At 34.6% G+C, this 11759-nt stretch overlaps 4 protein-coding genes and 2 long non-coding RNA genes across 8 annotated transcripts in view; 4 read left to right on the top strand and 2 right to left on the bottom strand.

Annotated features, from left to right (window-relative positions):
* The window catches only part of LOC113474624, a gene marked incomplete in the record, with an annotated part of 5792 nt that extends 5092 nt beyond the window's left edge, over positions 1 to 700 (top strand). Inside the window, 1 exon segment of the mRNA XM_026836444.1 lies at positions 32 to 700. Coding sequence (XP_026692245.1) covers positions 32 to 175 — 144 coding nt within the window.
* On the top strand, positions 700 to 2371 carry LOC100187134 (putative methyltransferase C9orf114). The gene is made up of 2 exons (XM_002131209.5): positions 700 to 1048; positions 1316 to 2371. The coding sequence occupies exons 1-2, from the start codon at positions 767 to 769 to the stop codon at positions 2117 to 2119; spliced, it is 1086 nt and encodes a 361-aa protein (XP_002131245.1). The 5' UTR covers positions 700 to 766; the 3' UTR covers positions 2120 to 2371.
* Positions 2372 to 3477: 1106 nt separating this feature from the next.
* LOC113474627 lies at positions 3478 to 3696 on the top strand. Its single transcript, XR_003396314.1, has 2 exons — positions 3478 to 3531; positions 3649 to 3696. It is a non-coding gene; the product is annotated as an uncharacterized LOC113474627 (long non-coding RNA).
* Positions 3697 to 4499: 803 nt separating this feature from the next.
* On the bottom strand, positions 4500 to 6983 carry LOC100182373. Its single transcript, XM_002131349.4, has 4 exons — positions 6842 to 6983; positions 6158 to 6268; positions 5075 to 5131; positions 4500 to 4845 (listed from the first exon to the last, which is right to left on the bottom strand). The coding sequence occupies exons 1-4, from the start codon at positions 6931 to 6933 to the stop codon at positions 4521 to 4523; spliced, it is 585 nt and encodes a 194-aa protein (XP_002131385.1). The 5' UTR covers positions 6934 to 6983; the 3' UTR covers positions 4500 to 4520.
* Positions 6984 to 7132: 149 nt separating this feature from the next.
* The window catches only part of LOC100184741 (putative uncharacterized protein DDB_G0285119), a 10587-nt gene continuing 5960 nt past the window's right edge, over positions 7133 to 11759 (bottom strand). The window contains exons 4-5 of the mRNA XM_009861640.3: positions 9080 to 9184; positions 7133 to 8907 (exon numbers count right to left, since the gene is read on the bottom strand). Of these exons, the coding sequence (XP_009859942.1) occupies positions 7286 to 8907; positions 9080 to 9184 (1727 nt within the window). The 3' untranslated portion in view covers positions 7133 to 7285. The remainder of the gene's footprint in view (positions 8908 to 9079; positions 9185 to 11759) is intronic.
* LOC108949849 lies at positions 9322 to 11604 on the top strand. 3 transcript variants are annotated; one of them, XR_003396316.1, is made up of 4 exons: positions 9322 to 10084; positions 10157 to 10233; positions 11125 to 11486; positions 11546 to 11604. It is a non-coding gene; the product is annotated as an uncharacterized LOC108949849 (long non-coding RNA). The 3 variants fall into 3 exon arrangements; XR_001974929.2 differs by having other exon boundaries at positions 9322 to 10233; XR_003396315.1 differs by lacking the exons at positions 9322 to 10084; positions 10157 to 10233 and having other exon boundaries at positions 10272 to 11486.

Here is an 11759-nt window from a genome sequence, read left to right as displayed (position 1 = left end):
AGTACTAAGAAGTTCAATCTTGTAGAAAGATACAAACGAGGTGATCTCAGATAAAACTGTCCAACAGCGAGCTGGCCAGGCTCTGTGGTCTGCCGTCAAGTTTTCTATTACTCCAAGATTATTTTCATCAAAAGAAGAAGTTGGAGAACCAATAGAGTTAAATGAATTGAGTTAAAATTTATCTGAAACTAAAATACAACATAGTGTGCTATCTAAGGAAAATACATTAAAAACTAAAATTCAAAAGAAAACAATTAAAAAAGAACCAACGCATAAACCAACCGCAGCCAAACCACCCAAAGAATCATCTAATTATATACCATCTTATAAACATAAAGAAACATCTTCTAAAAAACATTTCCAAAACAATTATCTTTTTAAGGACCACTTGCACAAAATAACACTTTATAATGAAGTATCAACGAAAGAAACATCTCGCAAAAATCCATCTGAAAAATAATCCTTGTCTAAGTAGTGTACTTGCTCAAATACCTTTTTTCTGAAGCAATGTATTAGTAAACCAATGTCATTCGTTTTGGCTAAACCATACCATTAAATCTCATGTGAAAAGTAAACAACTCTTTAAAAACACTGTGAATCTTTACTCATTGAATTCAAATTTATTTGTTGTTTCAATATTGCTGCTGTAGTACAATGATGTATTATACCTTTGTATAACTAGTACAATGATGTTTATTTAGGGTCTTGTCATTTGTGTCTGAGGTTAGGGTCTTGTCTTGTGTGTTAAAAAGTCAACACATTTAAAATGAATGGACCAAGCAAAAACAAATCGGAAGAAAAATTGAAAAGAAAAGTTGAGAAGAAGCTCCATAAAGAAAAAAGAAAAATTCGAAAATTAGAAAAACAGATGATCTTGAAAAAAGATTTTGAAAAGAAAAAAGAAAAACTTGAAGAACCTGTTCTAGGTGATGGGAGGTCGTACACAGTGAGTGTTGCTTTACCTGGCTCTATATTGGACAACGCACAATCTCCTGAATTAAGGACTTACCTTGCTGGTCAAATTGCTCGTGCCTGCGTTGTCTTTCAGGTAAAATTATGTAAAGAAACAGTATATAAAATACTATAATATGTACAAGGTACTGGCTCCTCCAGCATGAAAACTTAATCTTATTTCAATGTTCTGTCAGCATGTTGGCAAAATTTTATTGGGGTTAAAATTTTAACTAATTGTTTCTAATATTTTTAGGTTACAGTTATTCTTAGTGTTAGTGCTAAGTATATTATTATAAAATGGGATAGACTGTATTTTTGTATAACTGACATTGAATCCTGGTCATGGGTTTTATTGCTCTAGGTTGATGAGATCATCGTATTTGATGAATCTGCATCCTCAGGCAAAGACTCTTCCACCCAGGGAGACTTTACTGGGGTCGGAAAGAAAGGAAACTGCAACATCCAACTTGCCAGAATCTTGCAATATCTCGAGTGTCCGCAATACCTTCGCAAGTCTTTCTTTCCAAAACATAAAGATCTTCAATATGCAGGAGTTTTAAACCCGCTTGATTGCCCCCACCACATGAGGGAGCAAGACAACGCAGAATTCAGGGAAGGAGTCGTTGTGGACCGACCGATCAAACCAGGAAAAGGATCTTTTGTTGATTGTGGAACTTTAAAAACAGTTCAGATTGATAAAGTGTTGCAACCCAATATAAGGGTCACTGTTAAAATTAAAGAACAGAAGAAAAAGTATATCTTGGGTGAAGTAGTTCCCCCTCATTACCCCCGGACGAAGGGGGGCTTGTATTGGGGGTACAACGTCCGTCTTGCGAACTCTCTAAGTTCTGCTATTGTTGATTGTCCGTATTCAGACACTGGCAAGTATGACATTACAATTGGGACATCAGATAAAGGAGAACCAGTTGCTGACTTTAAAATGCCAACTTTTAAACATCTTCTGATTGTATTTGGAGGGTTACAAGGTTTAGAAGCTGGACTGGAAGCTGACGAAGCTCTAGGAGGCGATATAGAGCTATCTTTGTTGTTTGACAAGTATTTAAACACTTGTCCCAACCAAGGTAGTCGTACTATACGAACAGAAGAAGCCATCCTTGTTACTATGTCAACCCTGTGGTCACAAATACTTTCAAATCAACCTTAATCATTATGCTGAAGTTCTGCCGTTCTTTGTGGATTGTTTACACTCTGAATACAGAACTAATCAGTAATGTAAAGTTCTCATTTCTCAATCAAAGCAAAAAGTTATATAACTCTCTTATGATGGTCTCTAAAGTTTAAAAAAAGTTTTTTTTGTTTACAACAAGCAACTACCATGTATGAGAAGCAGTGGTGTATTTGCAAATGATAAATATGGTTCAAGTTTTTTCTAAACAATTAAAAAAATATGGAGTAACACAGTTTATAAAAAGTTAACTTAGGGATGATAGTTTCAAGGTATTGATAGAGACATCGAATAGAGAGACATTCATTATTATTTATTAATGGTGACATCCATTACAGAGAGCTGTGTGTGCTTTATCTAATTCCAACTTTATTTACAAGTTAAAAATGAATAAATGATAACGCAGGTAAAAATTTTATAAAAGCAAAAATCTAAATATGTACGTAAACATTCAAGTCTAGTTAACAGGTCTCTTTCTTTATATATAGGGTAGGGTGGGGGAAGATGGGACATCTTTACACATAATATCCATAATCGTGTTTTAAACAATAAACAACGATTTGTGGTAGTCGGGAAGATACGGTTTTATAATTCTTTGAATGTTTTTTTTACTGCCAAATGGGAAGAGAAAATCAAATGAAAAGGTGTCCCATCTTCCCCCTACCTACTATATATATCTAAGATATGCCGCATTTCTTAAAAAAGACCTGTTTATTTGGACCAAACAAAGGGACCGAATTGTCTAAATATATATAGTAGGATGGGGGAAGATGGGACACTTTGTCACATGAGACTTTTTTAATTTTCTTTTTACGGACCCCCATGCCCATGATAATCAGGAAAATAATGTTAAAGAATTATTCGACAGTATTATCACGACTTTATAAAACGCGCGTCAAAGCTGAATACTGTTTTTAAATATTAAAAAAATATGTAAAATAGAAACAGTAGATTTTGAACAGGTAAAAAATGCGAAATAGTAAGGTGCTAATTTTGAATGTCGCAAAAATAATATTAAAGCAGATGAAATTTTGTAGTTTGCAAGTGTGAACGATTAAACAAGTATCATAGCTTCGTAAAACAACCTTGAATATTTCGTACAGTTTGATTTTGTCTCATAAAACTAGTTTTAGTTTTGTAAAAAAAACTGAGATATTTGCATAGGGAAAATAGGCAGGGGTAAATATAATTTTAATTTAAAGTAAAAAGAACAAAAAATATTGGTTTGGAGTTATATGTATAAAGTTTACATGGCAAAGAAAGCACAGCCTGTTAAATTCGGTGGGTTAACTACAAGTTGCAGAATACTGCTAATGTAATTATGTTTTAATTTGGTGTCCCATCTTCCCCCACATTGTAGTTTTATATGTTTTATGGCCAAACTTCTAAAGGTTTGATTTTAATTTAATAATTTATACCTCAGGGGGAAAATAATAATTTATACCTCTATTTAACTATAAGATACTGATATAATAAAGAGATATTATTTTGAAAATATACTTCTAAAGGTTTTTAGTCGTTCGCACTTAGAGATAATTATGAGAAGTAGCTTGTACGAAAAACAGTGTAGTGATACCCAATTTGTAGCAAAAATGAAAACTTTAATAATAGTTATTATCAGTTTTCTGCTATTACAAGTTGATATACATTTGTAGAATACAATATTTATCAATTAAAGTTCGAACAATACCCATTGTCGTTCAAACAATACAATTGTTATACAGTTAATATAATGTAGGTAACATGTTAAAAACTATAGCAGTAGGGCAAGAAAAACAATGTTTAAACCTTATTTTCAAAGCGTACAGTATTAGTTTGTGTTATTTACGTGTACTCCTAATAATAAATACACTTATTAATCAAAATTAACAATGATTTTAAACTGTCCCATCTTATCTTTTGATTTTTCGAATTTGTAAAGTTTCACCTGTTGTGCGAATTGCTAAATAACTCGTCGTGTGTTTTATTATAAAATTTTGAATTGTTGTCACATAATAAAGGAATGATAGTACTAATTCGTGATATTACCCAAAAATCGAAATCTATTTTGATTTTTGAAATATTTGCAATATGTGCTTAAGTGTCCCATGTTCTCCCGTTGTACTATTGTAGGGTGGGGGAAGATGGGACACCTTTAGCACATAATATCTAAATATCCTGATCGTGTTTTAAACAATTACCAACGGTCAATGGGAGTCTTGGGCATACAGTTTTATATTTTTTTAATGTTCTTTGTTTACCACCAAACGGGGCGAGAAAATAAATGTAAAAGGTGTCCCGTCTTCCCTCTCCCTACTGTAATTTATTTCTAAAATGTTTGGTTTTGTTAATAAAAGTTATGAATATTTAGTTTAATTAATTTGTTTCATCATTTTTTTGTTTATTTTTTATCCAAATCCGAACAATTCATTTGTATTAATTTTATTGCTTCCTTTAAAGCGTTAGGTATGCCTTCATCTAAACCCTTCATTACGGTTGCTTGGAAACCGAGCACTGCTGCCTCGTTGTCATAGTGATCCGCGATAGTTATAACGTCATTATCGTCTAATAAACTTCCGCGCAAGTCTAAATTTATCGGTGATGTGGCGATACTCGATTGGTCTGATTTTTGTTTAAAAAATCCGACGGTGAACTTTAATCTGGAACCTGTAACCTCTGTGACCCCCAACCCCACCAGAGGAACTTCTGGGTAACTTAGGCGGTTCCTGAATAATATTGCCATTGTTTTCCGATATTGTACCACATATAGTTGATGAGAATATTTTCATTAACTATGATTGTACTCAAAGAGATTAAAATAATCTCTTTATAAGTAGAGTTGGTTTTAATCTCTTTGATTGTATTAATGACTAAATATATGTGACGAATTAAATATGTGTGACGAATTATTCTGTGACGTATGGGATTACTGGATAACACGGTACGGTTACATACCTGCATTCGTAGTAGTTGTCGGTTAAAATATGTTCAGTCAGTCCCGGGTTGTTAAACCTGTAAAACATAAAAAAAACTAAGTTTGTATACTAATATAGCGAAGTGATTTAAATTAAAGCGACATACCAACGAAAAATCAAAATTTGTATATGGATAGATATGCTCAAATGTATCCTAAAAGTACCATCTAAGTTACCCAAAAAATCGCGTGAAAAAACCACTGGAGTAAAAGAAATTCGGCTGTTTCGACAATGCAGGGGATTTCCCATAAGAAAAAGATTCACTCAACTTTGATCGTTACTAGTTTCTAAAATACTACAGAAAGTTCCAATTTTATTTTTGATTTTGTATAACAAATGCTTTTTCTTCAAGAATATATAAAAAATTGTGAAACATAGACTTTATTATGTTTTAATTTTTCAATTGAACGTAGGTGCATACCAGATTATGCTGGCTCAGCATATTTTCAAACCTAATATTAAACACGAAAGACTGACATTTTTTCAAAAAAATGTTACAGTAGGTACTAGTAAGACATATTGAACATTTTAATATAAAAAAGTGCTAAAAATTAACTAACAAAGAAAAAAGTGCTGAGTCAGCATATTATGTAGCTATGTTCAATCTAAAATTAAAAGTACTAAAGTCCATGTTTTAAAGTTTTTTTTACATAGTTTTGAAGAAGAAGCATTCATTATACCAAATCAGAAATAAAATTTGAACTTTCTTCAATATTTTAATACTAGGGACAATCAAAGTTGAGTATTTTTTTCTCATGGGAAATGCCATGCATTGCGCTACGACCATTTTTTTACTCCGGCGGTCGAATTTGCTGTTTTAAAACTCATTTTTTTCAAAAGCTATTTTGTGTTTTAAAACTCGGTGCTAGCTTTAGGTCACATTTGAGCATATCTATCAATACACAAACTTTGAATTTTCGTTTGTATGCCTCTTTAACGTAGCTATAGCGCTCGTTCGATATATATATATACACAGGACGGTGTGAAAACAGCATAATTTGCCCGGAAATAACGCGTGTTCGCCGTGTCTCTATAATACGTTGAGTGGTGCAATTTGACGTACTTAGAAACAAAAGATTGTGTCAAAGATATCATTGTGTCGTAATAAACAGAGTCCGCGAGGTTACCGTCGTGCCCCGTGTCACGCCACCTTGTTTGTAGAGGAACAAAGAATCTGCAATAATAAATCGTTTGTTTTTTTCGATTTTTTAACATTACCTTAGCCGTGTATAATTTTGTATCGAAATTTCAGTAGTTTTGCCGTAACGTGAGTGCAATATATACAAACTGTTCACAACATATAGGCTACCTTGTTTTATAACAACAATAATTTTCATGTTCTTGTAAAGTTGTTTTTATTTGGGTCTATTAAGTACACAGCACAATACCGGCCTAAAAACTTTGTTTCGATTTTAAAAAATGATTTTCAATCTTATAAATCCCTTTTTTATATAAAACTTCTTTAGTTGTACGGTGACTATAGGCTATGGAATGTCGGACCATTTTCTTCCGGCGTGGGAAAAACTAAGGTACTTACTTTGCGGCACTCCTAATTAATTGATCCACAACAGCAGCACATATGTGGAGACCCTATGGTTTACCCGATTCAATTCCAATGACTTCGTATTCACTAATTTAAAAAAGAAACTTTCCCGAAACATTAAAGTGGTCCGTATTATGCTGTTTTACATTTATTTTCTTAATCCTTTATTTTAAACCTTTTCAAGCCAAGTGCAACCAGACTAACCTGTAGTTAGCTATCTTCCAAAGCGCAGGTTCGTTTGAGAAGTTTCTTCTGTTAATAGCGCTGGCCGCTTTTAACAATTTGCTATAGAACATCGCTGGTAAAGCCGCGCGAATCTTAGCCACGCCGTTTTACTTTTAAGATATATAGGTATTCTAAGGGCTAGGAGTTCAGCCTTTTTATATAACCAGCTACGTAATTATACGTGCATAGACGTCACGACGGGTTACGTGTGTGGTGTGAAATCATATCGGCGTTTTCCGGAAATACAACGGTACAATAAAATATGTAGGCTAAATGGTTACGCTAGTACCGTGTTTTATCCTGCACGATATCACAATCAAATCGGTGTTCTCATTTCATAATGAAGGAAATATTAAAAGTAGAGTGAACAAAAAATTCAGACACAAAATGTGATTATTTATAAACACCGTGAGAAAAAGCACGTCAACGTTTTCGTTGCTGCTGCCGTATTAGTCTTCGTTGCATTGCAAGTCGTTTTTTTCGTTCGATTTCAGACGCTGTACATCGGCCCTGTGATGAATTCGCACTAGGTGGTGATACAAATTTACCAGAAAGAATTGGTTGAACCATTTTTGGCTTGATAGGCCCCATTTTTGTTTCACCCTTGACCTTCTCCATTTCTGCCTCAGTTAACATAACTGCTTGCAATAATAGTTCATCATCATCAGAGTTCATGTTTGTTTCGTGGTTGTTTGTTTTTACAACTGGATCCCACTTTTTAGCCATACTTGACTGTTCACTTCTAATTATTGATGTTTTTTGAGGAGCAACCCTACCATTGGTTTTAGTATCTTGAATGCTTTGCCATGCTTTAAAGTTTGAGGTTTGAGGTTGCTGTTTCTTATTTTCTTTCATTGCTGGTTTTCTTGTATCATTTTCACGCATGTTGTTATGAATGTTTTTTATTTTCTGAACCCACTCCGTTTTTGGGTCCGATATTGTAGTGGTCTTTTTGGCAGCAACAGTTTTTGGCTTTAGATTTGGAACAAACATTGGTGTGGTTGCACTATTGTTGTTTAAAGATACTTTGTTACCATTTAGTGGACTGATAGATTTTGAAGGAACTTTAGTTTGAAAAGGGTTAAATGTATTAACTGCTCGTCTACTTTTACTTGCGGAAACTTTGTTACCATTGTGCGATGGATTGAATGTATTGTTGGCAGGACTACTCATTTTTGCAGGTACTTTGGTTAGAAAAGGGTTAAACGTCTCGTTTTTTTGACCACCTTTCCTCCCAGAACCTTTGGTATCATTTTGTGATGAATTGACTGTTTTGTTGACAGTGGCATTACTTTTTGTGTTTTCTTTGCATTGAAATGGATTAAATGTACCTGCACTGTTCTTTTCAGACACTTTGTTTTGAAATGGGTTAAATGGAGCTTTAGTATTGTTACCATTGTTCTTACAGATGGAAGCTGTTGGATTGATTTTTGACTGAGAGGTCTGATTGCTTTGAGGTTGTTTTTCTAGGTTGGAATTTAACCTGTCTTCTTTGTTCATGGGAACAGAAGGTTTGGTTTCTTCCACCCAACTATCATCCATATCAAGCAAAGCCAACACATCTTCTGGAATACTGACATCGGAAACTACTTTGGTATCTTGTTGAAATTTTGTTTTTTTCTGGGACATCTTTTTAAACTTCGATGGTGGTTTTTTTGTCTTTTGTGATGAATTGGACATAAATAAATTCATGCAAGTGGCTGCACTGTTAGTAATATCTTGCACAGGTGATATATGCCTATTCTGCAAATTCTCGGTTTGTTTTATTTCTACTGTGACAGTAGTTGAGCTGGATTTGCAGGGAAGTAATGCGTTTGGCTTTAAATGCTTGACAGCTGACATGCCCGCTTTATAATTGACAATTTTTGATTGATTGGAACTTTCAACATGATTGACAGGTACATCTCGTACAGGGGTGCTTGTTGTGTTTTTAGTTTGGCTGTTCGGGTTCTTATATGCTTCCATGATGTCATCAGCATGTCGAAGCATCGACTCATCAAATAAATCATCATCAGAAAGTGCAGCATCATCCATTTGAGGAATATCTGCATAAACACAAAACAAATACAATATAATCCCCACTTTAAATAGTATATTTTAGAAAAACAAACCAAAATTTGTATTTTAAGACAAAAAAAATACATATTCTGGAGAAACAAAGAATTCAAAATTAATATTGACTTTAATTTAAACAAGCATCATTTAAAACATGCTTACTTAGTAGAGGGCTTGTATTCTGTGTAGTAGGAACAGAGGATGGCAAGTCTTCTCCTTGACCGGACATTTCAAACACAAGGTCCATAGAACTATTGATGGTTGGCTCTGTAACAAAACATTGGTCGTGTATAATTAATTAAATATGTTGAATAAACTTCCCAAACATATAAATCACGTTATTTTATGTCAGCTTAGCAGGGTATGCAGGCATACCCTCAAAAACGCCAGGTTTGCATGCATACCCGTGTTTTAGGCCAGTGGCCATCAGTGTCAATGGTATCAGTATTGAGCATTGCACACAGCTCAGCATCCTTTGTTTTCGGTGCCAATGCTGGACAAACAGTGTTTTTCCTTTAAAAAAATGACAAGTAAAGGTTTTTAAACATTTAAAGTGTCTGGGCCACAGTTCTCATGGTTGCGCAGTTTTTAGCATAAGAATAAAGTTTTATGTCTTACTGATGCTAAATTAACAGCTAGTTTATGAAAATTTTCTTTAATTTAAAAGATATTAACGTTTAAAAAATCAAATTTCAAAGTTGTAAAAAACGTCACTCGCAGGCACTGTGAGGTAACAATACAATATTTCGTTTATGGGAAAAACCCGGCCTATTAGCGGTTTACGGTTTATTGGTGCAGTTTTGATAGATAAGCAAATCAAAGCGTTTTTTTAAGGTATTAACAATACTTTAAATGGCTCCAGCAACTTATTGGAAGTTATTTCCTGGGGATCAGTGTAACCACACAAAATAGCCTACCAAGCTTTGTGGAGAATTTTTTTTCGTTTTTTCCCCATATGGCATAGACTATATTTATATCTGTAGTTAAAGATATCTTATAGGAGTTTACCATAAGTCGAGTAATCATGCCTGATTGGTACTGTGTTTAAAAAAAAGACAAGAAAGACTAAACCGATAATAAGTATATATATAGCCTAATATAGGTGTGTGTGTTTTCATTTTTAAAAGGAAGAGTGGGGCTTAGAAAAAAGCAAGCAACATTACATTGGTATGCTGGTCATCCCATATTTGTAGTGCACATTTTACTTCAGATGGTTTTACTATGATATGTTCCCATTAGGACATGCAAAGAAACTTGTTCGGATCAAGTAAGCAGCATTTACTTGGAGAGCGCAGAAGAAACAAATCCACCATCTGGTACAACCGTTCTTTATTCAAAACAATGAAAATAATTTAATTCTATTTCTATTTTTTTTGTATGGGTGAGGTCTGTGAGGTCCGTGAGGACCTGGGATTTAGGCCAGACTTGGCCCATCACCCCAACACCCTTGTACGTCCAGAAGTGACGTTCTTTGTATAGGTTCCGACTCTAGTGTTCCGACCAAGTCCCGTTTTCTGTCCCGATTCTCGACCCGTAGGACTCCATCTGCGGACTATTTCTGCTAACTCGTTCTCCGTTCCGACCAAGTTCCATTTTCTGTCCCGATTCTTGACCCGTATATACAGGACTCCATCTGCGGACTCGTTCTCCGTTCCGACAAAGCCCGTTTTCTGTCCCGATTCTTGACCCGTGGGACTCAATCTGCGGACTATTTCTGCAAACTCCTTCTCACATGATTCGCGAACATCATTCGAGGACTACACTAGTACTCACAACGTCACAACCGGACGCACTTCCACAGAAGGTTTATCTTCGTCTGGGCAGCGAGTCACCACATATATGCAACTTTGTGGGTAATTGTTTTTCTTGTATATGACTGTTAATTTGGACAACCCATAAGTGACCGCTGGGTTGGAGCAATGTCCGGTAAAAGGACACATACGCCGATCAGTGTTAGTACCGCCATCGAGCATCGAACAAGGGACACGTTGGTTCTGAATGCAGGCGACTAAACCACTGAGCCGGACAAAAAAAAAAATTAATATTTAAATGTGTATTTCTAGAAATGTTGAATGAAAACAATATAACTCTTGCATGAATCACATTTTGTATGAAACATTCTTGCAAATGTTGTTCAACTGTCACTATAATGTTGTTCGCTTATACTTTTGATCAGTACTGATGGAACCTTTCGGTTTTCCTTCCAGTCATTCCGGTACCTATCGAACAAAGTTCTGATCAGCTGTGTAGCGATACTGTCTAAACAAAATAAATGCCATAAACATGTGATTGAACATCTTCTTGGTATGAAGGCAAACAATAAATACTATATTGGTGTAAATTGATTTCACTAAATTTGTATTCCATGCTCGGGTCTCAGTCAAGAATATCATATTTGCAACATGTCACGGTTGGCTGACTGCCAAATTTATTTAAGTTTAAATATCTATGTTTCTTTGCTTCATTGAGTTTTTTTACGTGGCAATCTCAGTTTATTCTTGGCGCATAATTTTGATTTCATTTAAGTAAAGGATTGGCACTAGAGGTCAGAGGTTACATTCTCTACGTGGTATGTTCGTGTATTTTCTTTGTATTTAATTTATACTAATGTTCTTCTCATAATTGCAGATTACCCACGATTGTGTGTACACGATTGTTTGTATTATTATTTGCAACTTTTAAACGCCGAAAATTCAGGTATTAATTTAGATTAACATCGCTGTTTAAATCATGTGTTTGTATATTGACGTGTATTCCGTTTCTTTTTAATTACCGCAAAAACTACAACCAAACGAAGCTGGTTAGCATAATAAAGCGCGTCCAACTGAAGTGCGTATAAGGA

This window comes from Ciona intestinalis, chromosome 10 (assembly GCF_000224145.3).
Source record: "Ciona intestinalis chromosome 10, KH, whole genome shotgun sequence".
Lineage (NCBI taxonomy): Eukaryota > Metazoa > Chordata > Ascidiacea > Phlebobranchia > Cionidae > Ciona > Ciona intestinalis.
Note: the sequence above shows the minus strand (reverse complement) of the source record. Positions and strands in the feature narration are given on the sequence as shown.